The sequence below is a fragment of the Lutjanus erythropterus genome, chromosome 7 (assembly GCF_056507025.1).
Source record: "Lutjanus erythropterus isolate fLutEry1 chromosome 7, fLutEry1.hap2, whole genome shotgun sequence".
Classification (NCBI taxonomy): Eukaryota; Metazoa; Chordata; class Actinopteri; order Lutjaniformes; family Lutjanidae; genus Lutjanus; species Lutjanus erythropterus.
In genome coordinates, this window is record NC_139323.1 from 12,455,953 (window position 1) to 12,483,823 (window position 27,871).

At 39.3% G+C, this 27,871-nt stretch overlaps 2 protein-coding genes across 2 annotated transcripts; both read left to right on the forward strand.

Annotated features, from left to right (window-relative positions):
* The first annotated feature begins 3,463 nt into the window (after positions 1-3,463).
* On the forward strand, positions 3,464-14,327 carry nrl (neural retina leucine zipper). The gene is made up of 5 exons (XM_084722164.1): positions 3,464-3,623; positions 6,499-7,311; positions 9,065-9,352; positions 10,869-11,084; positions 12,578-14,327. Exons 2-5 carry the CDS (start codon positions 6,694-6,696, stop codon positions 12,740-12,742), a joined length of 1,287 nt encoding a protein of 428 aa, XP_084578290.1. The 5' UTR covers positions 3,464-3,623; positions 6,499-6,693; the 3' UTR covers positions 12,743-14,327.
* Positions 14,328-15,361: 1,034 nt separating this feature from the next.
* On the forward strand, positions 15,362-27,035 carry LOC146323677 (GTP-binding protein REM 2-like). The gene is made up of 6 exons (XM_084722165.1): positions 15,362-15,760; positions 15,894-15,954; positions 18,868-19,177; positions 19,335-19,408; positions 22,541-22,718; positions 26,341-27,035. The coding sequence occupies exons 2-6, from the start codon at positions 15,901-15,903 to the stop codon at positions 26,634-26,636; spliced, it is 912 nt and encodes a 303-aa protein (XP_084578291.1). The 5' UTR covers positions 15,362-15,760; positions 15,894-15,900; the 3' UTR covers positions 26,637-27,035.
* The last annotated feature ends 836 nt before the right edge of the window (positions 27,036-27,871 follow it).

Sequence of the window (27,871 nt, forward strand, 5' to 3'; positions counted from 1 at the left end):
CTGCAGACAAAATGCCAGGTTATTTAGACTGCTGTTTACTGACGTATGTTCAGTTTTTCTTTCAACATTCATCTTAAATACAGTGAAACCTCTGTAACTATGTGTTCCTGCTTTTAAGGACAGAAATACCATCTTTTTCAGGTAACTGGTATGCATGTTGATTCTGATTGAAAAGGTTCAGCTTCACTTTAGGTCAACTGATTTATTAGATAAAGAGTTTATTCATTTTTAATAAGCTCTCATCCTACTACTGAAGTGATGGTCCTGTACTTTTATTATGGAATCCTGAGTCATCTAACCATCCTGGTGCCAAGATCCAGTTTCAAGACATTTATGTAGGACTGCAACTAATGATTGTTTTCATGATCAATTAATCTGTTGATCACTTTCTTGATTAATCAATATATTGTTTGGTCCATAAAATGTCACAGAATTATGAAAAAATGTCAACCACTGTTTTCCAGTCTGAGAAATCTGAGAAATCTGGCATTTTTTCTTTATTGCAGCTACATTGTTTTAGTTCATATTGTTCCTTCATAATATTTGTATTTAATTTAATTACAAAACACTGACAAATAACAAATCTGGGAATGAGTGTACTCAGAACAGAATCACTGGCTGGTGTCTGGAGCTCTTGGAATATAATTAAGACTTATATTGTTTTTAATTAAAGACATGATAAAAAAAAATCAAAACAAACAAACACAAAAACCTAACCAAAAAACTAAATTAAAATTTCTCACTTGGGAGACCTGAATGGTTAACTATAGTCAAGCAGAGGACTCCCCGTCAGATTCCTGTCAAAGTCTCAGTTTCATGGTCCTTGTCTTTTACAAATTTTATTTTTATTTATTTATTTATTTATTTTTACCTAAAAAGCAGTTATGGAAGAATTATTCTATACTTTTAGATGTAAAAGCAGAAATAAAATCTCAAAATACTCTTTTAAAAATATGACCCAGAGTCAGAATATTCTTTAAGTACAAGTGTATTATTGTTAAAAAGAACTCGCAAATATTCATTATGCTGAAACACAAATCTCAGAGTGTTATACTATTAATAATACATTGGATTACTGGTTATTGGGGATGTGATGATACCAAAACTCAAGGTATGATAATACAACAATAAAATGTTCATGATATGATATTCATCGTGATATTAGAAGAAATCTGATTTGAAAAAAATGTCCTTTATAAACAGTAAATCTGATGTGAAAAGCATGCTTTTGTTCAGTAAAAATTTGTTTTTCCTTTTCATTTAAAATGCTTGTGCTTTCTTTATTTAATAAAATAAAAGTGGCCAGCCATGGTCTAAGTATGTGAAAAAAATGACATGAATTGAGACTGCAAAACAAAAAAACAATGCAGCAGCAGTCTTATAAAATAAAATAAAAAATAGTAAAATGAGATAGTTTTATATCACAGTATCTTCACTGCACAGTTCATTATCAAGACATTTTTTTATTGTGATATATGATATATTGTGACATTCTTATTGGATATTATGACTTAATCTTATGTATAGACCTATGCACTTTATAGACTACTGGTCAGTTTAATAGTAAAGCACTGGATCTTTCTTTATGAGCTCATCATTTGTTATGCATGTAAAATCTTAATATGAATCTAGTTAGTAACTAAACTGTTGAATAACTTGAGTCAAAAGTGAAATGTAGAGGAGGCCAAGAATGAAGGAGTACAAAATACTCAAATAAAGGGCTACTTAAGTTCAGCGAATGAGTAAATGAAGTTTCCACCACTGTTAAATAATTATACTTTATTGCTTTTTCATTACAGTGAAATATTCAAATACAAGACACTGACTAAAATCATTAGTTCAAATAGAAAGTCACACATGTATTGTGTATCACGTTATACACATGTTGCTGGTAATTTGTGGATGTATTTTCCATCAGGCTCAGTTCATCAGTAGCTGTGAGTGTCCACTGTGGGGCAGTGCAGAGTCCACTGTCCAACCTGTGACAACTCAACTGTTAAGACATTGTTTTACTCTGTGACAGATGACTAAGCCTCATTTTTTCATAACAAACTGAATCTGAGCTGGTACCACGCAGAGGAGGGTATGAAAACTGCATGAGTGTTACGACTGACATGAAGATGTGTGCATGATGTAGGATGTGATGAATGGTGATTGTGTGTGTGTGTGTGTGTGTGTGTGTGTGTGTGTGTGTGTGTGTGTGTGTGTGTGTGTGTGTGTGTGTGTTTTATACAAGGATGCAGCATCAGAGGAAGAGAGGTGTTTGTAGGTGTGTGTAGGTTCTAGAGAAAACTCTTAGTAGAACCCAGGAGTGTGCTCTAGATCAGTGGTTCCCAAAGTGTGGGCCGTGGCCCACTGGTGGGCTGTGAAGGCCCTGCAGGTGGGCCTTGAGAGATCATGAAAACTAAATAAATAAACATTTTTAAGTTTCAGTTTTTTTAGTTTCAAATGACCATGAAATATTCATAATTAATTTTACAAAATAAATAATCTTAATTAATTAGGGCAAAGCCACTGGATCTTCATTTGTCTGAACTAGTTTAACAGGTGTTACACCATATTTGGTGACCTGTGACATCAATACCAGGATGTATCTTATATCTCGGCATTGCAATTAGTCTTGTGTGTTGATCATTAAGGTTTGGGTGGGCTGCTGAAGATTTTAGGATTTCAAATTGGACCGTGACATTCTTAAATTTGCGAATGTCTGTTCGAGATTAAATCCCCTTTGAATATACCCCTTGGGTGGGTTCTTGTTAGCACCTTTAGAAGGTGCAAAGGTTCTGGATAGAACCAACAGAGAGGGTTCTGTTTGAAACCTTTCACAGATTATTCAACATATAACCCTTTATGTTACTAGAACCCAACATGAAGGGTTATACATAGGATCTTGTAAGGTAGAAAAACATTCGCACAACAGGTGACATAGCTACAAAACAGCCAAACATGGATCATCAAACTGCAATGTTTTGGTTGATGTCGCAGTAAGAAAAAAACAAGAGAAACTTTTGACACAGGGAGGGAGATGGTTGACATGTTAATATGTCACTGGAACGCAAAAAAAAAAAAGTTGAGGCCAGCTCAACTTTGATTTGTAGCGCCTCACCCAACACACAGTGACAAGTGTTGGATGTTTCTGGCTTTATGTCACCATAGAAAATGAGTTGTAGCCTGCTGCTGTGTCACCAAGAGCTTGAAAACACTGTTATTTCTAAGAGTGTACATGGAAGCAGAGAGAGAGAGAGAGAAAAGAAAACAGGGAAATTAAGAGACAGAGAGAGACAGACATAGGAGGGATAAAAACAGAGACATTGCCAGAGAGTGTGAACATGCCTGTGAAGCATGAGAGAGGGATGTGTGTGGACAGAGACAGAGAGGAGGGGATTGTTGCAAACAGGGATTTGCAGCAGAGGGGAGAGAAAGAAAGGGGGCAGTGGCACTCAGTGACAGAGTGCTATACACACTCACATGCGCACACACTCACACACACACTCCCTGTTTCCTCTGTGTCTCTCTCCAAACGTGTCAGTCAACCAGTCAGTTGATTATTTTTGTGTGTGTGTGTGTGTGGCGGGGGGATGTTGAAAAGAGCTCGATACCATCCTTCATCTCTATGACCGACGGTAAGATCATTTCATTCACTTTGACTCTCATATCGGGCCTTTATCTTTTCCCTGCTTTCATTCTACTTTTTTCTCTCATGCTTCTGTGTGTGCGTGCGTGTGTGTGTGTGTGTGTGTGTGTGTGTGTGTGTGTGTTGCTCTTTTTTTGGCTGGCTTTTTGCCTGGTCCACAGCCAGATTGAGGCCTCCATGGAGCCCTGTCACTGTTTGCTTTCTTTTACAATCCATTTTTTACCCACGGGGGGTAAAACTAATGAGCTGTGCAGCAGAGGCACTAGTCAAAGGTGGATTTTTAATTAGATGTTCATTTTAACGCTAATAACTGTTATATGTGAAGGCCTTTAATTAGAGTTGTTGGAGGAAATGGCTTTGCTCTCCTACAGCTTTCTTTGATGTAGTTACTCCTGTATGATGTTGAAAATATTGAACTTTTCATTGATTTTCTGAAGAGATACTTAGACAGTTTGGTGTCTATGAATGTTCTGAATAGTTTGATGAATGTTTAACTTATTTGTCGAATTGAAAAGAGAATAATCTGTAAATGATTCTACACTCCACTTTCATATAAAGTTTATTCATATAAGAAACAAACATGTTTTGATCTTGAATGATGACTAGATTAGACAGAAAAAGAACAAGTTCTAACATTTTGATACATAACATTTAAGGTCAACATCAGCTTCTCAGCTAAAAATAAAACTTTTTTTCACCCCTCAGGCTGTATCAAAATGTGTTTCGATTCATTTTAGAAAGTCTCAGCCTCTGGATTAAAGCTTGAACCTGTTGATAATTGGATTTGGTCTCTGAGACTTGTGGATCTTTCTGTCAAAAATGATTAAGCCCTTTGAATTCTTGCGCTTCAGTTGGTTATGTGTCCAGTAAGCAGATCTTTCTAGAAATATTACGTTATATCTATTGTGTTTTTGTGTGTGAGATTACATTAGCGCAATAACCTGCAATCATTTCTACACATAGATGAATAGGACACTTGGCAGGCTGGAGATGAAGCTTTTTTTGAGATAAACAACCCAATTTTTTGATGTATTAGTTTCTCATGCAGAATGCTCCATTTCCACAGATGAGATTTGGCATTACTGGCTAGAAAGAGGATCACTGTTTCTCACCTCTTAAAAAATGAAACAACAAAAGTTGTTGAACATGCAAAGTGAGGCTCAAATTATGAGGTTTCAAGAACACCATAAAAAATCAGAGATTCATGATTTTTTGTGTTGGTCTGTATGCGTCACAAACTTTTGCATGTGTAAATGAACATGCACGTGTATGCAAGTGTGCATGCGTTTATTAGTCATAAACGTGTGTGTATAACATGTTGGGCAGGGGGGATGTGCTGCAGATTAGTGTCTTAATATAACACACAAACAGGCCTGACACACAGACTCACGTAGTCTCACTTCATGCTGAACAAAGTCAGAATGACCTTTTTGTCGAAGCATTTATAGCACAGTTGTCTTTTTGTGCAACATCACAGCCAAAACACCTCAGACATCTACAAACTGGACACCGTGTTTAAGATCTCAGTCAACAACATGCATAGTAAAAAAAATGCACAATTACCTTATGCTTCATAGATCAGTTACAAACCATTAATTAAACCATCTTTCAGGTTGTCAAATATCCTTCTCCAGCAGTTTCAACAACCTGGAAAAAGCTTTGTCCTTTGCTTTGTGTTTCTTTAACTCAGTAGGAAGTGCTCTTAAATTGTCTTAAAACATTGACTCACGGTAATAAATTAATGTTAGTACATTTGGTGGTCAAACAGTAATAAGAATAAGAATAAGAATAAGAATAAGAATAAGAATAAGAATAAGAATAAGAATAAGAATGTCTAAATTTGAAAAGATATGTTTAGGCAATTTTGTAATAATTTAATGCAACCATATATTTAAGTGTCTAAGTTTATAAAGTTTAAGTAACTTGAATAAACAAAACCTGAATATTCAGTTATATTGAAGTTAATTAGAAAAGATTAGTTTACAGCATTTAAAGGGGGCTGTCTGGTGAATTTAAGGGTTAGCTAAAAGGTCAAAGCAGGCCATCAGAACATTGTTCTTACTAATGGCTTATAACTGATCTATAAATAATTAGTGAATTATTAAAGGGCAAAGTCTCATAGTAGGTGCTACTAGCATACCCCACATGCATCTTTGACTGAACTGTAGGCAGTCAAATTGCATTGTGGGAAACACAGGCGCAGGCCTTCACAAGGAAGAAGAATGAGTGGGAGAAAAGATGTCTATGTGCAGCATTGATTTGGATACTTTAGAAACTGTCTGTGGAGAGTCCCACCCCTTTTTTGCTCTATGATAACAACAGCTGAGTTCTTAAGTTAGATAATGTAAGCAAAATGCTAGTTAACCAGCTAATAATCTACATCAATCATTAGCGAGCTAATTAGAGCTAACAGCTAATGTTAGCAAAATACTAACTAGCTAACTAGCCTACATTTTTCACATTTTTAGTTTCCTTGATAGTTACCTAGCTAAGTAGCTACCTTTTTGCTAACATGACCTAACTTAAAGATGTGACTAAATATATATGCTGCTTTTCAGTTCCAATATTTTTTAATCATCTTCAAAATTTGATTTTCTTTACAACATAGACAAGTCGAGCATATGGAATATCTATGTGCTAAAAGAACCAGGAATGGTTGAGGTTGACCAAGGTTCCTCTGGATACCAAGCTTACTCAACAGCAGGTTGAACGGTGATGGGACTTAGGAATGGACAATTAGGAAGTGGTACCAAAAAATGCTCTATAATGACTGTCTTTCTGAGAGATTTGTAAGCTTGTAACACTGTTCATTTCTCTTGTTCCTGTATCTCAGACCCTCTCTTTCCATCCCATCTTCCCTTCAGGACAAGAGAAACAGAGACAAGGACACAGGGAAGTACAGTTTCATACAGAGAAAACTTGCCAACCAGTTGACTTCTTGACATCACCACTGCTGCTGTCTATGAGCTGCACTGAGACACAGGAGTGGACTTTCCAACAATCCTGACACACGGAAATACCCTGTTGAAGCTCCACCAGCAGCAGCAGCAGCAGACACCATGTCCTCTCCATCCCTCCCAATGCCCTCTCTCCCCCCCAGCCCTCTGGCCATGGAGTATCTAAACGACTTTGACCTCCTCAAGTTCGAGGTGAAACCTGACACTCCTCCGCTCCCTCCTCCATGTTCATATCCCAAATCTGGCCTCCCCCATGACCCCTCCAGCTCTCCGTACACCAGCCACCCTCCACAGGACTCCAGTTTGAGCTCCAGCCCTTACAACTCCCTGCCGCCCTCGCCGACGCTCAGCGACGCCCACCCACCGCCTTCGGGCTCTTCCTCCCTCTCTTCATCGTCCTCCTCCATCTCCTTCCCCCTCTCCATCTCCAACAGCTTTACCTCTGGCATCAGCTCCGGCTCTCAGGGGAACGTGGAAGGCAGCCCGGCCCACGGCGGGCCTCAGGGTCCCACCCCGGCCTCCCTGGAGGACCTGATCTGGCTGGCGGCACTGCAGCAACAGTTTGGAGGTGAGGTGACAGGGCCCGCCACTTTGCTGGGGGCCTTGGGAGGAGTTCCAGAACGAGGGGACAGAGAGAGGGGACCAGTCAATGGCTTCCTGGGCTGTGAGGACGCTGTAGAGGCTTTACTGAACTCAGCTGCTGCAGCCGTGAGCTCACAGGTAACGATCTCTCATTTCTACCTCAAGTTATTATATGTAACCCATTAAAATGTCTAGAAACAGTAAAAATTATGTTATATATTTTGTTTATTTGTGTACCCCATGTGTTTCCATTAATGTTCAAATGCAGAGAGATCTGTAATTTATTCAGGATAACAGTGTGTTTCCTGCCAGCTGTTGCTAGCTAGTTGCTATAACTTACAGGAAATCACAAAGATGTATTATATTGAGCTAGATAGTGAATGCAAAATGGCACCCATTCAGTCTAATGTGAGTTCGACATGAAAAGTTGTTTAGCTTCAAGGTTTATGTCCTGGTTATAGAGCCCACTGATTATGTGCAGTAGTTTTTCCCTCCTTGCCCCTGCCTGCAAGTTCCCTCCCCAACCACAGACTCTACATTGTGATGATGTCACTGACATAGCTTTTTTCCGCTCAAGCAAAAAAATTACAAATATAAAAACTCCATGGATCAAAAACTTGTTTGCAGTGTGTGGTGTCCTATCTACAGTTTTACAGATGTCTCTTTTATAATGGTGGCTTGTGGGGGAAACTATTTTTGGGCCTGTGGGGAAATTTTTGCTGCAATACCATGAGTGGCCACTGGGCAAAATTTTTGGCAAGGCTGAATGGCAATGCCTTGTCTAGTTCTATTGTCTATGGAAAACACAGGATATGTTGGACATGTCAGAGCGTGACACAGGACTAATGTGAATAAAACTTAAATATTACCTCGTCCATGAACTCGACTTCTGCCTCAGTCATGTCAGGTAGATTTTCATCAGCTATGGTGGTTATTTAAAAGTGCAGATAACAATTCCTGTGATCCCATACTCCTTCACAACACCATCAAATTGTTATTGTTTTAATGTAAGAGAAACCCCTAGTGGCAGAATTTACATATTGTATATTTAAAATTATGGTTGGTATCATTTGGATTTTATTAATTCCTTGAGCGTCCTCCTTTATTCTTCACAGCAGAGTTATGTGAAACACTAACTATCAGAGATAAATGTTACCAGTGGAAACACTGAGCTAAGCTAACATTAGCTGCATGACCAGAACAACAGCGGTCTCTTTCATGGTTTTCTCGAATATTTTGAGGTTTACTGAGGTTACTTTATAATAGATTGACATCCTGTCCTTGCAAAGCATTTTGTAACATAGCATTTGCTAAATTGAGGTGATTGTTACAAACCGTTGTGCTGTACACCTGCTAGTCACGCAACAGCTGAGTAGAATAAAAGAGAATAATGCTGGACTTATGATTTAATAAGACAAATGCATTAAGAGATGGGAAGACATGCATGTCTATAGGCGCAGACGGATAGTCTAGTTGATATACGATACGTGTTTGGGGTACCAGTTTTAATTTGAAACTAAAGAGAGTGAAAATTGTGTAAGAATCAATAAGCAGAACTGATAGCAGAATTCCTTAATGATTCCTTTGGAATCTTGATTTTAGAATTAATTATTATTTGTGTGGCTTCCCACCATTAATAAAGACTCCTGATCCACTCAAGGTGTCTGCCTGTTAAAAGGAGGTTTTTCCTCACTACAGTCGCCCCAGTGCTGGCTCTTACTGCATATGGTCTAGACCTGTTCTATAGTAAAAGTGCCCTGATATAACTCTGTAATGATTTGGCACAATACAAATAAAATCTAATCTAATTTGGAACTGGTTCTTGATGCCCAGCCCTACTTATGATTTTCCTTCCTTACACATGCCTCTTCATCATCTTCTTCATCATCAGTTTCCAGGTCTTTCTCAGAGTTCGAGCAGCAACTTGGGGGACTCCAGCAGCGACAGCGGAGGTGACATCTCCTGCACCAAAGGGACAGACATGTGCCATCGCCCGCTCGTATTCCTCTCATCAGCCCCCCCATCGCTCCCCAACACCGCCCCCGCCTCGGCCCCTTACCCACAACCCCTCAGCCCCCAGGGCCGCCTTCATCACCACCAGCATCACCATCATCAGCACCACCCACACCATCCAATGCATGGCAGCCATCACCATCATCACCACCCACAAATTAGTCAGGTACATGGGGCGTCACTTACACACACTGACCCAGACTGGCTGAGACAAGATGATAATTTGTTAACTGTTCATCAATTGAACATGGGTGATAACAAAAACCTCCAAAGCACTCACTTCTAAACAATTAAATGCCTTTATTGTCATTTTTTGAAAACATGGGATTTTTGAAGGAAATGAGAGAACAGTGAACTTGTCGCATTAGAGGGCTGAGCACAGGGAGAGAGGGATCGTACAGTGAAGGATTAGGATTAGGACATTAGAACATGTTATTAATGTCTGTGTGTGTCTGAAGTATCACTTTAAGCATTGCTCGCTACGTGGCAACAACAAATGAAGCTTTGTCTTTGAGGGTGAAAAGTATTGTTTTCTCATGAAAAAACAGAGCTTATCTCTAACACTTTACTCCCCAATGTAGTATTTAATATTTATCTGTCTCAAATATGTTTTCTTGAGCCAAAGAAAATTGTACATACAGTAAACTTGTGCCAGTACTCATTTTCATAATATAAGAATTATATTATAGTTTATTCACAAATATATAAGACACTATTGTATTGTATTTCTGATTAGAGTAGTATCAAATTTAACAAATCAATAAACGAAAAAAAAAAAGAACTATAATTACATTAAATGAAAAAATTATGTACAAGTACAAAAAAGATCTGAATCTGAAACTAAGAGTAAAAACATAACTAGGATAAGGTTTTTTAAGAGCTGTAATTTCTTATCTTTATCATCTGTCATATTTATACTTAAGTATTTATAAGCACTTTATAAATACTTAACACATGGTTTATGACATACTACAATATAATGTTTAATACTGTACATGTTCTATAATGTATGTGCATTTGCCTGCAATTATAAATTATCCCATAAAGACAAATTTTATACTATTATAACTGTGTTTTATCTGTTAATGCCAGTACTAGCCTCCACCTATGGGTGCCAGTTATAGATATTGACAGCTGCACTTACACCTGCTTACAGCTATGTTATAGTGTGTTATAAACCATGTGTGAAATGTTTATGTGCTGTATATGAATGGCATTTGCACCACTTTAATTGACTAAATGTGCTTGGAGGAGAAATCAGTTGCTACTTCACAGAACTCGGTCTTGAATGCCGTTTTAATGTGATTTTAATTGGCCAATAAACTTTGCTTATGTGTTTTGTGGTTGATCAAGATGTCTGGGCGGATCTCTATATGGAGCACGGTGTGAGCTTATGATAATATCTGCTATTATTGCTGTGCGTAATCCCGATAACTGTCACCCACACTTAGTCAGATTACATGACAGATTATGGACATGTGGTGTTGAAATGTGCCCCCTGACAGACAAACACCCGGTATAAGACATCACATGTTCAACGCTATTATCACAACTGTGCATTTAAGTCTGAATATTCACACTCATCTGACTGTAAACACATTTTCCAGCATGTGTCTCGTTGCCACTTAACATTAAGCAACAGCATATTCTGTGTGTGTGTGTTTTCTCCATCTGCTCAGCAGTGCGGGGTGAATGAGCGCTTCTCTGATGAGCAGCTGGTGAGCCTGTCGGTGCGGGAGCTGAACCGACACCTGCGTGGAGTGAGCAAGGATGAGGTGGTGCGCTTGAAGCAGAAACGCCGCACGCTAAAGAACCGCGGCTATGCGCAGTCCTGCCGCTACAAGCGCTTACAGCACCGCCATGCTCTGGAGTCAGAGAAACATGTGCTCACACAACAGGTACACACTCTCACACACACACACGCACACATCCGTATCACTATCTGTATCTGTTCAACAAACAAAATTATCTGTCTCTGTATCTGTATTCGGATTACACTGTAAGTCATTTTAAATTGGGCAAATGTTTAATAAACCATCAAAAATAATTAGAAACCTTACTAAAGATATATATGTATTTAAAAATATCCTTCAATTAAATTGAATAATATTGCTGCATTAAATGACTGACTGACTAAGGTAGAGGAACTTTATTAAGGTAATCATGGAGTGGACTTTTTTTCTGAACAGTATTGCAACACATTATTTAAGATTTCCAGAATGATGTATTCAGACTCTTCCATACAGATGTACCTGCTTGGCTTGACTCGGCAGCCTAGTTCAGCAGGGTTTTACAACTCCATTACAACAGGGCTCCCCGCTTGAAGGTGTTTCTTTTAACTGATGATGAGCTTAGCTCGAGCCAAACAGCTATAAACAGTAAACTGTGAATGAACATTTAATTTCTGATAAATTCTTAACAATAAAATAATAATAAAAGTCCCATGACGCTTTTAACGCTTTTATTATGAAGCAGCAAAATGAGGAAATACTGCATTTATTTTCTTCAGCTGTAACACAACTCTGACTGAAAGCAAATATGAAATGTAAAATAAAGCAGATACCTGAAAATACAAACAGCGACACAAGAGAGAAACTAGGTTCTACTGAGAACAATATGCTTCTGAAGAACCTGTTTTTGAAGAAGCGTTCATTAAGTGTTTTTTGCAAGACTAAGGGTTGCATTAAGAACCCTTTTTAGGAAAGTTCTTCACTATAATAAAAAAATGTTCTCAGTAGAATCCAAAGTGTGTTCTTAATAAAACCCTTGGAATATAAAACAGTTCTCAGTGGAACCCCTGGGTAGGTTCTTGTTAGCACCCTTACAAGTTGGTAAGGTTCTGGATAGAATGTGTCAAAGGGTTCTGCATGAACCTTTTCACAGCTGGTTCTAGGTATAACCATTTATGTTGGATTCAAGGTGGAACTCTGTGAAAAGGATCCAAGTGGAACCTCTACAAAAGGGACAACCCAAGGAACGCTTTATGGTTCCAGTTAGCAGTTTTATTTAAAAATGTGGTCTTGCAACACAGGAGGGAGAAAGAGGGATTGTCATGAGTTGGCTGTGGTCGGTGTAAAGTCACCACCAACTGCTTGGAGGCGGGTTGGGTGCGCTTTGACCCCACTCCAAAGAAAGTCCAATTCACACAGCACTCGATGGAAAAGCCCCAAAAGATGCTTGAATTAAAAGGTGTGGATGTGGGGAGGGGTCCGTAGAGAATACCTATGCATGAGGTCCAGAATTCTGTGCTATGCCCCTGCACACACACAAACTTAATCCTAAATCTAACATCAGATTCAATTTGACATTGCAACAGTTTATGGCATGAATCACAACAAGTGAACATCTCAGCACTGACACAAATGGCAACTTTTTTTTCTTCCCTCCTCAGTTGGAACAGCTACAGTGTGAGCTGACTCGAGTGCTGAGGGAGAGAGACGCCTACAAGGCTCGCTACGAGAAGCTCCTCAGCACGAACCATGGCATCGGCAGTGGCGACGCCCCACCGACCCGCACCAGCAACCCACCTTCCCCGCCCCCTGATTACTTCCTCTGAGTTGAACCCACAGGGAGAGGAAGAAGAAGAAGGAATGAGTAACAAGACCAGCCAACATGGAGCAATCAATGATGAGTAATCAGACTTAGGGAAGAAAACAAGGATGTGTATGTGTGTGCGTGTGTGTGTGCATGTGTGTGTGTGTGTTTGTGCGTGAGAGAGAAAGTGAAAGAGAGACATTGGCAGGCAGTTTTGGGGGCTATACAACTGTGAAATCCACCCTTGAATGATTAAAGGGGAATTGACTGTTAATTCATAGAGTTAGGCTCAGCTTTAGGCTGCTTCATGGACTTCTTTTGAACTTCACTGTGAATCATAGTTGCACAAAAACCAGCTGAGAGCTCCTTGAGGTCTTTTGCTTGTGATATCAGTGCAACAGTGGACAAACAAGACTATGAAAATGGATGGAAAAAAAGCTTTATTTTGCATTAAAACTTATCATTAGTCCCTTACACTGCTTGGCATATTATCTATGCAATATTGCAATGTGCTCTCCAAATGAGTGGTTAACTGTAGTTGTGTTTTTTTATAATAAGCTGCTAAAGCTGCAGAGGTCTGAGTAGTGCAGTGGTGCTGGATGTGGAGTGGTATGGGCTTGGATAAAGTATCCACGGCATGCAGTTGTATTTGCCAGCTAATATTTCACAGTTGCCTACCAAAGTGTTGAAGCTCACCAAAACTTGTTATTCTTTGTAAGATGAATAATCATAGATTAAAGAATGTACAAGGATACCTTTCATGGGAATCTTCCAGTGATTGTGCTAAATGAATAGTGGGGATATTGCTCTTGTGTTTTAGCAAAGAAATCTACCTTTTGCTAGTCGCAAATGGTGACTTTTCAGCCATCAGAAGCGACAGAAAAGACTTGCTGTTTGCTCTCAAAAATGGGTTTTTACATACAGAGAAGTGGAGCTGGTAGTGTGCCTACGTAAAGCAACTGCATACGAGAGGTGAAAGAGAGAAAGAAACCCATCGCAGCAGGCGAAAAAGAGTGTGGCATGATTTGTGTGGTTGTGTCCAGTTCTCCAGACTACAGAAACTATTTTTGGGCAGATTGAACACCTCTGTAACGGGGACGATCACCAAATTTATGCATGCGCAACCACAGAGCTGGTCACTGTGGGCTCGGATACTGTGGGCTACGGATGCAACAGAAAATTAATGGTGCAGGGATTTAAAAAAAAAAAATGCAAAAAATCTCTTCATGGAGACACCTTCTTAACTGTCCCATGAAATCATTGCCAGGGTTCATGCATTAGAGCTATTTATTTTGTTTGGGTGTAGGTTAAATAAATTGTTCTTTTATTTATTCACTTATTTATTCAGTATTTATTGTTTATTTATGTACTGATTCTAATTATTTTACTTTACTAGTTTTACTCCATTAGTGTGTATTTTTACTTTCCTACAGTTTATTATTTCATTCAATTAACCTTTCCTAAGTCCTGCCCCTTTTAGAATCTTGGTCAAATTTCTCCTTCCCTGTTTCCTATAGATATACTGTGTGCTTGGCTTGTCTGTGTTGAAAAGAAGCCCAAATTCTGATGATGGTTAAAAGATGTTGCGAGGGGACTTAAAGTAAATATATGTTGCTTGTAGTTCCTCAGCAACATCTTTCAACCATCTTCAAAATGTGGGTTTCTTTTCAATGTAGGAATTTATAGCACATAGCAAGTATAGGAAACAGGAAAGGAGAAATTTGACTGAGGTTCTGCTGCATACCAAGCTTGCTCAACTGTTATTGGACCACAGAGCAAAAAAGGAAGGACTTAGGAAGGGTCAATTATGATTAGAATTAACATTATTACAAAAATGATGGCCATTATCATGGTTTCCTGCTCCTGTTGTAGTGTGGTTTCATATGCATATGAAATAAACAAAGTACTTTACCATCCCTGCCATGCTGTGGTGTGTTTTTGTGCACCTTGCACACAGATTTTAACCTTCATCTCTTCTCCATTCACCTATCTGAGCATCTCCCATGTTCGCACAGTCTTCCACAGGCCTTTTTCCCTGCAGCAGCTCGCCCCTGCAGCCCACATGCCCTGCTCCATCCCTCTCTCTTTATCTCTGTCCCTCTATAGTGAGGCAGTGACCCTGGGTGTGCACTGTTTGGGATGACCTCATCTTCAGCTCTACCTCCCTCTCTGTGTCTCTCGCTCTCTCTCTCTGGCCTGTATAATAGGAGCAGGATTAGGGCTATAATAGCGCCCTGGCTGCTCACTGCCGGAGTCTATTGTGGCTTTGTGTGGGAGGGACGCACCACCGCTCATGGCCACACTCACATTTTGACAGAAAACATGTCCAAATACACTCCTTGGATCAGGAACTAGAAATTACTTGATTTAATAAAATGCAAATGTGTCTTAAACATGTTAACAAGGGAAAAGAGGAGAGAGACAGACTGATACACATGATAGGCAGGTAGGTAGGTTGTCACGTCTCTTTCTACCAAAGGAATATCCTAATGACACATTTTAAACATATATCCCCCAAGGACACACTCACACTTACACAAACAAGGCCAATTAGCACAAGTAAAATGTAGACTTGTCGTATGCTGCCCCCTAGCGGCTGGTCTCCGTATCGCCTCCATCTTCCAGAGGTCAATGAGAGATTCGTGACACTGAGCATCCTTCCACAGAGCTGCTGCCTCCCTGCCTCCCAGCCTGCCTGAACCACCATCATCCAATTCAATTGCAGAGCTGCATGCACCTGCAGCAAGCGCTTCCAGGAGAGGAGTCCTCGGGGTGGAGGCTAATTTCATCTCTCCTCGAGCAGTGTCAAGTCAGTGACTCAGAGTCAGTTTGGACTGGAGAGTGAGCGGTGATGAATGACGGTGCTGACAGCAGGACTGGACCTGGGCCCTAACCTGAGGAGACAGAGTGATAGTAGATAGTAGAGAGGCGGAAGGAGACGTAAATTGTGGGTGAGAGTGCGCGAGAGAGAGTGCGTAGAGAGCGCGCGCGAGAGAGAGACCAAGCTTTTACTTTGTAGTTGCCGAGAGCCGCGTGACAGGTGAGAGATCATTCCGAGCTGCCAGTTGGGCACGGGGTTGATAAAGTCAGAGTTGGGTGGGGGCGGATGGGGTGAAGAGGGTGGAGGGGGAGGGTGTTCTGTATCTTTGGAGTGCTTATTCCACGGGTTTCAGTTTGCAGATGCCGACAGATGTGCCCGAAGACAGGCTCAACACCGAGGAGACAGCGACCAGGGTAAGGAGAGACAGGGTTGCCTGCACGTGAGCTTGGGGCAAAAAGCTCTAATACACAAAATGCAATTAACTAATCAGGTTTTGGGCAAAGTGGTGATAATGTTTGATACTCTGGAGTGGTGTGTCGAGCTTCCAGTGGGTATGTGTGTGTGTGTGTGTGTTTGTAGTTTAGGTAGGTGGTGGTGCAGGGTGGGGGTGTCTTGCATTACAATCACTTTTCTCATTTCAATCACTAATTCATTAAATTCAACTTTTGGCTATTTTTTCTTCTTCTACTAGTTGCTTTAGTCAGTATAATAATTTATAAAATGACAACGTGAAAGATGTCCTCATCCACAGAGCATTATCACCTGACTCTGTAACGCTCTTATTGCTGTTTACTGTAACTGGTGTTTTCAACCCACAACTTTTTCCTGATTCCCTATAAACACAGTATGTTGTGGCAACATAGTGACATTTAATTTATGACGTAACAACGTAACTGCAACATTACAGTTTCAACGTTACCATTAAGTTACGTTGCTGCTATGTTTGAAATAGTCCAAGGTAACTGGTAATCTGTGGTATTTTTGCAACTACATGTTCTTTATGTAAAGACGTTGCTGCAACGTTGCTAAAATGTGACAGTTTAACTTTATGACTGTGATGTTCATTCATTTTATTCACTTATGATGTAGCAACACTAGCTTCATTTAGTGTAATGTTCCTGCAACACTTAAAATGTTGTGTTGCAGCAATGTTGTGGCAGCTGCCCTGACTTAGCTGCATGCAACACCCTGACAGCAAGAAGTGACATTGTCGCAGCATCTCCAGAAAGTGGTGAAAAAGTTGGGATTCATACCGTTGATTTTAAAATAGCATGCTGGCGACGACACTCTGTTATTTTACTTGGTTGTCACATTGTCATATGTTGCAAAAATTACATTGCAACCACATTCCTGCAACATCTTTGTGTTAGTAGGATTTAAGTCACTCTGTACTCTCATTGTGACAGTTTCTGTCACAGTAAGTGGCTGTTTTCAGTGGAAATGCTCTAAAAATCCATTGTATGCTAACAACCCACCTCTGAAGTTGGTGGTTTTCATTAACTGGTGAGCTTTTAGCATCTAAAGAGTGAGATACTTCCCTCAGAGGATGGTGGAGACCAAAGCTGTTGGTTTCTGGGAGGGGGTGTCTTACATTCCAATCACTTTCTCATTTTAATTACTAAATCCTTCTATCGAACATTTGGCTAATTGTTTTTTTTTTTTTTTTTTGCTTCTTCTGCTAGTTGCTTCAGATTAGTTGTTTAATCAGGCACCCTGTCTTGCATTCCAATCACTTTCTCATTACACCACATCATTATATCCAACTTTTAATTGGGTCATTGGGGATTTTTTGAAACCCTCTTTTGAGTCTTAAAATGGGTTCAGTTAGAATGACAATCAAATGACAGTGTGATAGGTGTACTTACATAGTGACAAATTCACTGACAATTATCACCTGACTCTGTAGTTCCCCTGAGGTCTATGCCTGATTGTTGTTTTAAGTATTGCTTTTTTGTTTGAGATCACTCTTAGGCTCTTATTGCATCACTTTCTGCAACAGTGGGAAGCTTATTTCAACAGGAAAGCATTAAAAACCCACTATATGCTACCTATCAGCACTGAACAGCCAACAAACTTTGTGATTAGCATTAGCTGATGAACCAAAGTAATCTAATGTTTTGATTGGGTGGAGGTCAAAAGCTAAAATGAGAGTGAATACTGGACTTCTACTTAATACAAAGACGATTCTAGATGAGTAAGCCTTTTTCACAGCAGCCACTTTGACATGAAACAGTAGGATAATCGTGTACCAGTGATACTAATTGAGGTTCTGTTTCAACAGAGTCACGGTGCATGTTGACTCACTGGAAAGGCTCTGCTACACTAAATGGAATAGGACCTTAATTAGTATCTTTGGTAACACCTGTGTTTACTACTATTTCATATCTATTTCTGCCATGAACCAAGGGCAGCGCCCACTGGTCGACTACTAGAGTGGCTACTAGATTGGTTGCCAGGCTATGTTGCTCCATATTTGTGCAAGTAGCCAACTGTTTGCTAACAATTTCACCAGTTAGCTTAAAAGGTAAAACTATGTCAGTGTTGTTCTTACAGCTTGTTCTACTGGCCAAAAAAAATCAGTTATTGTTGGGGCACTCCACCGATTTCACACATAAAGGTCAGTTTACTCACTCTGTGTTTATGGAGGAGTTCTGTTAATTTATTGTAAAAATTAACCTGCTGATGTCATCAAGAGTTATTTTGGTTTGGGTTTGAGACTTCAAATATTTGACAGAAGAGTGTTATAGCCTACACTGTGGGCGTTAAGTTTTGAAAGATGGAGCATTTAAGAGGCAGGGAGAGTCTAATGAAAGACACTATTATTGAGTTGAACTGAGGGAATTGTAGGATCCAATGTTTTGAAGCTTGACTCACAGAGGGAGCTGCAGGATTTCTCATGTAATTCATGATAGAGCTTCAATTCATTAATTGTTTCTGTTATTTTTCAAGCAAATATGTGAAATATTTGCTGGTCTCCAGCTTCTTGTATGTAAGGATTTGCTTCTTTTTCTTGTCATTTATGATAGTAAATGAAGAATCTTGGGGGTTTGAACTGTTGGTTGGACAAAAGAAGCAATTTGAAGATGTCACTTCGAGCTCAGGGGAATTCTGATGAGCATTTTCACATTTTTTTGACATTTTATAGACTGACAGACTTATCGATTAAAATGATCTGCAGGTTAATGGATAATGAAAAAATAATCGTTCGTTTCAAGCTTTGGTGTTGTTTTTTGGTATTATATAAAAAAATACCATATTTGAATACAGACTAGCTGCAAATATTATAAAATGATGAGAGCGTTCTTCCATGTTCCTCTCCTCTCCAGTGTGACAGTATGACTCTGTCCAGCACTCCGACTGTTCGCAGAGGTAGCACCCCTCTGCCATTAAAGCACCAGCTCAGACGAGAAGAAGCTGTCCATGACGACTGCGACTGGACATCGGGTGCAGCCGGACCTTCTGCTTCACCAATCAGCTTCAGCCCAGCCTTGGACGACACTCTGACTGTGGCTGTGGAAGGCAGACCTGACGGGCCTTTAAGAATCGCCCTGCTGGGGCAGAATGGCGTGGGGAAGTCTTCGCTGGCACTCGCCCTCGCTGGGGACATGGACAGGACTGCGTCTGTGGATTCTGAAGGTACAAAGCGGAGTATTTGACAGGACTAATGCAGACAAGTATAATGAAGTGGAGAGGAGGCCTGTAGTGCCGTGGCGTTCTGCAGTGAGTAGCAGGTAAATAAATCACAGCACCCATCTCCCATCTGAGACCTAACTGCTGCTCTCCCTGTCCTCAGGGGAGGGTTATGTGCGCACGGTCACCGTGGATGATGAGGAGAGCACCATCATTATCTTTGACAACTGGAGACAGGTGAGCCAAACAACACTTTGCCGTTCCCATACTCCCTGCTCCCTCATTAGGCCCTCTGTGCAGCCGTACACAGTGTGCTCAGCTGCTTCTTGCCGTTTCACTGATGTATATACTGTATACATCTGTTGTAGTCAGCTGCTGAGTCACTGACTGTTTTAAGAATAAGGTCAAAATGTACCTTTTCAGTTTTGATTTCTAATTTACTTTTCCTACAACCTCATTTTGTTTTCTTTATTTGAAGCTCTTTGTTTGCTGCATGCACTAATGGTGTGCTTTATCAGGTGAAACACTGGGATAATAGTTCCAGGTGTGAAAAACTGACTCTGCTCCTGCATGCATTAGAGATGTAATAATGAAATTTCTAATATTGCTCTTAAACTGTGACAATATCTATCATGTTATTACATGGTTAATTCTTTTCTTTTATTATTTTTTATTTCTTATTATGAAAGGGCTTTTTCTGATTTCTGAATTAATAGTTTTGCAAATATACTGTGCATATATAATTCAAGCATTCGGTGTCAAAGACAATTCATGCCAAGCACATGCTAAGGTCATGGCTCGCTACTTTTAATCTTATTTTATTAATCCTCTATGGTTGCTTCTAGGTGACTTTTTTGGTTTTTTACGCTCAATACACACAATACTTCCTCAACTGTAAGAAACAAATATACAGGACCCTAAGGAATAGTATTGCTTTAATTTGTTCCCAGGCCACGCTGAATCCTATTTTTGCAGCTTTCCTCACGTTGTTCACGGTCACCACAAGAATGGCCTGTCTTGTAATTTTACAATCTAAAAGAAAAATCACATTATGAGATGACTGAAGTTTAATTTTTAATCATTTAATGTACTTTATTTGATAATTAAGCAGGTAATTATTAAAACTGACTTTTTTGGCATCGTGTATTTAGGTTTGTATACTGTTCAAAAACATAAATGTCATCATATGTTTTTGTTAATCCCTAAAAATTAACCCAGATATATTCGATAGTGCTGGTTTTAATAATATAATAACATGACTTTTCATATCATTACATCTCCAGCATCCATGCATCCATCCATTCATATATAAATTAGAATTTCATAGTATCCCAGCATGCATGGTGCAGAAGGTGGCGTATACCTCAGATGGTTTGCTTGTACAACAAGCATAAGAAGTGAGATTAAAGGGAAGATCTATTGTCAAATGAATGAGGCTAAAACAACAAAAACTTTAATAAAAAAAAAATAATTTTAGGTGTCTTAGACATGGAGAAAACACTTGATTCATATGTATCACAATTCCCTCTTGAAAGATTATGAATCGATGCAGAAAAGTCAATGATCGGAAATTTAAAGCCCAATTCTTGACATTACGATTCTCTGTAATAGGTTTGTAAGACCGGGCTCCTTGAGTGATGAAATGAGATGGATATAAATATGTGTGTCATATTTTTAAGTTCTAAACAGGACTGCTTCTTAAGTTTTGGTGAGGATGGTTGAATGTGAGCAACTGCAGAAGGATTCAATCTGAACAGCAACCCCCTGCCTTAAAGCTAGCACATGGAAACAGTTTGGCTTCCATGAAGTTGATTATGGATCATTACAAACATGTTTTAAAAGCAGCAGGTAGCCACGCAGTGAGAAAAAAAAACAAATAAAGAAATGGAAAAATTCCCACCGCTACTGCATCTGTAGCATATTGCAGATGTATTTATATTCTATATCTGGAACACATTGCATTGTTTACTGTGGTTGACAGTACTGTAAAAAAAAACTGATACCAAGCCTCAGAGAAACGCTGTGTCCAAAAGAGGCCAAGAAATGTGCTGCATCTGCTTGACTGAGGAAAGCTCATTATCAGGTTGTTTTTGCACACTTTTTCCTCTTTTCCCTCGAGTGCATTTCACAGGCATCTGTGTGTGAATGTGTGCGAGAGAGAAAAGAGCTGCCCACAGAGCAGATGTGCCAAAATTCTGCATTAATGTTTTTGATTTAGGTGGATATGTGAAAAAACTGAATACACACACTCACGACACAATCTGTCTTTTTTGATGAGGGGGTTCTTACGTGTTACTCTCTGTTGAGTTGTATTTGTTGTGAGAGACACTGCAATGGTTGCCTTATAAGGAATTTTCTTATATAATTGTACTATTACATCTAGAGTGCAAAATTTGCCTTTGGTCTGTGTTTAATTCTGGACTTTAAACGAAATTAAACGAAAAGTCAGTGGGCCATGGCAGGCTGAGGTTTAGTCAGTTCCCTGCAGTGTGAAGAAAACTCACTCTGGGATATTTTATTTTTAGGGATTTTTCTCTCTGTCTTGCTTGGAGAGGATGAGTGTATGCGTGTGTGTGTCAGCAAGAATTTGAGGTGTACTGCATCAGGCATTACCTACAGTAGTAATTTCTCTCTTAACCACAGGGGAATTTAGATGGAGTACTCACTTGTCTGCTTTTTCTGCAGGCAGCATTTCCTGTGTTTGACAACAATGTTTATGAGAGCAATGAAAAGTCAAACGTTTGTGCTCAGTCTGTCTCACTTATAAAGGAGCAATATGTAACAGTTGCACATCCAAAAATAAGTACTGCAGTTCAAATAGTTAGCTGGAGCCTTGGACTGTATATTGAATAGGTTAAATCCAAATATAATATGGGGTTGGGGGGTTGTTTCCCCCTGCCCTCTTGTCCGCAAATTTGAGGAAGCATGTTGTCAGAACACTGCAGAAGCATAAGACAAATACAACATTGTAATTTAACAATAACAAGCGAGGACAGGTCCTACACTGTTAGTTGATTAGCTGTCAATTGTCTGTCAATACACACTCTGAGTTGGACTTCAGTGACTACCTTACTGCCAGACTGCATTCACATATTGCTCAATTTAATCCTTATAAATGTCCTCTTCTTCAAAAAGATTATTAATGATTTCTTACAACACATAAACAGACACTAACTCATTCGGTGAACATTCGGCATTAATTTGAACTCTAATTCATTTGAAGCAGGCAATGAAAAACACAAGTGTTTCCTTGATCTTTGGTGACATATCATAGTCATTTTAAAATTTATTACAGTAAATCTATTACCCCTTTAAGCTGAAGCTACATTGTTTTAACATACTTTGCATCTGCCTCTGTCTGTCCCTCAGGACCTGTCGGCTCTGCTGTGTGAGGTGTGCGTCCTGGTGTTTTCAGTGACTGACAGGCGCAGTTTCCACCGCACCGCTCAACTGCGACTTCTCCTGAGGGAGACGCAGCCCCAAACTCCCATCATCCTCGTCGGGAATAAGAGTGACCTCGTTCGCACACGTGAGGTCACCTCACAAGGTAAGATGATTCTCGATTTACCATATTGGCCTTTTCCTCACCTGTTGTATTGTTGCCTTCTATTGTGGCTTTTATTTTCACGGTTGGTGGTGATATTTTCAGCTCCTTATCTCTGTCAGTAAACACTAACGCAGGGTGAAATCTGTGAAAATGTAAATGTCAGTGTCTCAGCTCCATCTTGGTGTGGGAGTACGAGGGAAGTCACAATGACAGTTAAAGCAGCAGAGCATTTAATGTGAGTATAATAATGTACTATTACACAGCCTGTCTGTGGCACACTTCCCAATTTAAAGGTTCAGTATGTAAGATTTGGAGTTGTCTGTCGGCAGAATATAGCAGAAATGGAACATAGCATTCATCAGTAAATTTCATCAGTGTATAATCACCTGAAATTAAGAATCGTTGTGTTTACGTTACCTCAGGAGGAGCTGTTTATATCTTTGCAGCCAGCGGAGTTGGCCTCTGCTGGCCATCAGAAAAAAAGCAGGTTTAAGGCACTTCCGCATTGCTTTCACTTTTCAGACCCGGAAGCTTTGTACACTTCTTCTACTGTCAATGGTCCTCTTCTATGGAGCCATGTTGCTCCACCATGTTTCTACAGTGGCTTTCTGTGTTTTTTGCTGGTTTCACAGCCACCTCGTTCACACTTGGAAGGGGAGGGTGAGGTGAGCCGCGCTCAGTTGGTTGCAATCTACAGCCTCACCACTAGATATTACTACTCACTAACATTAAGTATTTCTCAACAATATTAAATATTCCTGACTAAACAAGCAAAAAATGAAAAACATCCAGTTATTCCAGTTAAGAGTATAGTGTTGTGTAGTAAGAGGAGTTATTTTGGGCAGCTTTAATACCTTGATAGAAAATCAAAAGTTCATGCCTGCGTACATAAAAACTTGTCACCACTTGATGGAAACTAAAGATTATGGTGTTAAGGTAACTGAAAATTCAATATGCATCTTAAGTTAATTGAATGCAGAGAAGCATTCTGAATTTGTTACAGCTATAGTTGTTACATTATCCAGAAAACTTCTGTGTTTGGTAACATTGAGGATATCGTGAAATGAAATATTTTAAATGGGAATACAGAATGGGTAAAAATATTTCTGGTAGCAGTGGTCTTAACAACCATAACTATTCTGACATTCTGAGCCCTGCCCACATCAAACCAATGAGAAAAAGACCAGAAATACAGATATCTCTCCTGTGAAATAACCAAAACTGTGACAGACAACAGTTTGTTCTTGTAGCTTCAGTTTATATTCATAGCAAGGAGCTGATTACAAGATGTTTTCATGGCCTGTAAGGTAGTTTACAGTGTTTGCAGTTTGCTGTCTGTGCGTTGAGGCTCATTTAAGTGAAAGCGAGGTAGAAAATCTGCAGCCTGTCGTGGTGTTTTTATCAATAAAAACTGATGTAGCATTCTGTCTACTAACTCGCTTCAGGGTCTGGTCACAAACAAACCCCCACATCTATTGTTTTGCTTTGTTATCATCTGTCTCTCTACCCTTGACATGTTTACAGCAGCTGACAGTTACTTGTCTTGTTCAGATCATATCAGCCCCTCAAGATTTTTTGATAGACACCCGCTATCAATACCTCTGTAAGTCTCAAAAAACCCAATCCATTCACCCAGAGTTACCCTCTGGTACCGAGATCTTCAACACCTTCCCTGATGAAAGAATACACACTGTATTTAAAGGAAATGATGGCTTGTTCCTGAAGGTTTAATCAACATTTTCTAGATTACTTACCTGCAGACATGAAGAACTTCATTTTTAAGGTTAAAGTGCTCCAGCTACAAGCACTAAATGATGCACAGTATAGCCTGTGTATAGTTAACTGGAGATTATATTTTGTCATTTTATTAGATTTATTTGCATATTTGCTTATCATCTCTTTATATTTTATCTTATAAATAGTATTTTTTTTTTTTTGTTGATTCTGTTATATATACTTATAATTTTATTTCTTTCCTTGACGTCCTCTCATGCACTGGGATGTTTATAATGTGCTGACTGACTGTGAGGATGTGTCTGGGGGGTAAATGTGGTTGTTATGGTCCAGCCCTGGAGTATCATATAACTGCAGCATGCCCTGTTTGATTCCAGCTGGGGATCTTTGTTGCATGTCATACACCTCTCCTGCCTATCTCGCTACTGTCAAAAATGCCAAACAAGAAGTCTTTAAAGAATTTGAAGCTTGATGTTTAGTAATAATTAAGGATGATAATACCAGCATGTCATTGGATGATAAAAAATAAAAATAATATACTATAATAATACTTAAAATACTGGTATTGGCCAGAAATGAGCATTTTTGCTGATATAACCAGCTGATAAGATGTGTGGAGGCTTTTTGAAGTGTCTTGAGTGGATAACAAAAATGTACTATTTAAAGTGTTTGCTCAGCGTCGGTCATGCGATGACGAGCCAAATCGCATTCCTTTAACACCACGACTTTAATTGCCCATCTCAAGAGCCGTCATCCCAATCATTACGACCAATTTGTGAAGAACAAAGAGAAGCAGGCACTAGTGAAAAAAACCAGTCTGCAGGTGTTTTTTTTACATTTTTTTGCCTAGTGTATGTGTGCATATTGAAAAACATTTTATTTTATGTCTCCATCTGCCAGTGGGCGATAGGAGTAGGAATAATAATGTGTGTAAAAGTAGGCATAATAATATGATCTCTGCAATTAAGTGGAAAAAAATCTGTGCATACGTATATTGATGTTGGTATTAGCAATTGGCCAGAATGAGTTGGATAATATCGGCATATTGGCTGAACTTGGCAAAAATCCTGCTAATAATGCAAACAAACTAACTACATGGCCACAGTTAACACTGTGTCACTGTTAGCAGAATTGGAATCCCATCTAAGTCCATATTTTAATAAGTAAATAAATAAATAAATAATAGGGATGATAATGATTAATCAATGATCGATTAATCAGTTAATAATTTGTTTGCTCAAGTAAAATGTAATCGATCAAATATCAAGTAAAGATCTGAAATATAACATAGATTATTTTTATAGGCATGCTTTTCTTCTTACCTGATATTCAAGTATATAGTATGTTTGATATGTCAGCCTTTACATCTTTAAATGTTTTATAGACTATGTAATGCTGTCAGCGAAATGCGTTGCTGTGGAAATAAAGCTTTAACTGGGGAGGAAAACATGCATTTGGTATTGTTTTGTATCAACAAAATTTTTATGCTTTTTAAGAACGATTTCATAACAAATTAATTGATTGTTAATGTGCCCAAAGATTAATTAAGGAAAGTGCTTACAATTCAAAACCCTTGTAATAACTAAATAAATAAGTACTTACATAAATATGACTAAAATAAATGCTGAAATCAGTAAATTAGACAATGCATATATAACATAGTCTAAATATTAATATATATATTTTAAAGGGTTTTTCAGAGATACTTATATTTATTTCAGGCGCTTTTATTTTCTAATGTCACATTTATTTATTTATTAGTCATATGTATGTATGTGTGTATTTATTTAATATAGACTTATATAGCACTCCATAACTGCTGGCCTGCTTGTAAATTAATAGCTGTCTTTATTCATCTCTTCCACTGTCCGTCCTTCTCTTCCCTCAGAGGCCATGTCCAGTGCTGCTCTCTACAACTGTCTTTATCTGGAGATCTCTGCCTCTCTGGACCACCGTACTCCAGAGCTCCTAGAGTGTGCGGTGCGGCTAGCCAGGGGCCAGCCCCCGTGGCCCCCGGGGACCAGTGCAGAGGACATGAGCGGCGGCGGAGGCCAGCGTGAGAGCATCACGTCTCGTGCCAAACGTTTCCTGTCTAGCCTGGTGCCCCGGTACCCACGAGAGCGAGAGGTGGGCAAGTTCATGAGGCAGAAGTCCCGCTCGTGCCACGACCTGGGGGCGCTGTGATGGGGCGCCTGTCATGGTCAGTTGGTCAGATATTTGAGAGAGGTAGCTGGAAGTGATGTAGTATACCAACAGAGAAAAAGATGTGAGTAACAGGAAGTGTGAAGGTGCCAGAGTGATGGCGGGACAATGTTGTGAATGACCAGAAGAGGAAAACAGGGAACATGACAACAACGTTAGTGATGATGTTTATCATACGATATAGAAATTTTATACACAAAACTGCACTCTTAGAAATAAGGGTTCCAGAAGGGTTCTTCTTCTGGGTAAGCTTTTTGAAAAAAGGGTTTATCAAAGGTCCTTTGTAACTCTAAAGGTTCCATTAAGAACCCTTTTCAACTAAAGAATCCTTTTTTGAAGAAAGTGTTCGTCAAAGATTGTTGAAATCTTTGAAGAACTCTTTCATTCATCGTAAGAGTTCTTTGTACCATAATAAAAAAGGTTTTTGGTGGATGGGTTATAGATAAGACCCTTGGAATATAAAACGGTTCCCCATAGAACCCCTGAGTGTGTTCTGGATAAAAACCCTTGTAATGTCAAAAGAGTTCTTGATAGATCCCCCTTTGTGGGATTTAGATAAGACCCATGGGATATAAAAAGGTTCTTGATAGATAAAACCCTTTGAATATAAAAAGGTTCTCTGTGGAACCCCCTGAGTGTGTTCAAGTTAAAACCCTTAGAATATAAAAAGGGTTCTTGATAGATCCCCCTTTGTGGGTTTTAGACTAGACTCTTAGAATATAAAAAGGTTTTGGTAGAAACCCCCTGGGTGGGTGTGTTCTAGATAAAACCTTGGAATGTCTAACAGGTTCTCCTTAGAACCCTGCCCTTTATAGGTCTTAGATAATACCCTTGGAATACAAAAAGGTTCTTGGTAGGATCTTTTGAGTGGGTTTTAAGTGAAACCATTGGAGTATAAACAGGTTCTCTGAGTGTGTTCTAGATAAAACCCTCAGAATATAAAGAGGTTCTTGGTAGAACCCTGCAGTGGGTTCTAGATAAGACCGTTGTAATATAAAAGGGTTCTCTATAAAACACCCTGAGTGTGTTCCAGAAAAAAATACCCTTGGAATATGAAAAGCCTCCCTGGGTGGGTTCTTGTTCACACATTAGAAGCTGGTAAGGTCCTGGATAGAACCCCCTGAGAGGTTTCTGGGTGGAACCATTGCACCATAGGCAGGTTCTCTGTAGGACCTCTGATAGGGGGTTTTGAGTGGAACCTTTCACAGATTGTTTTA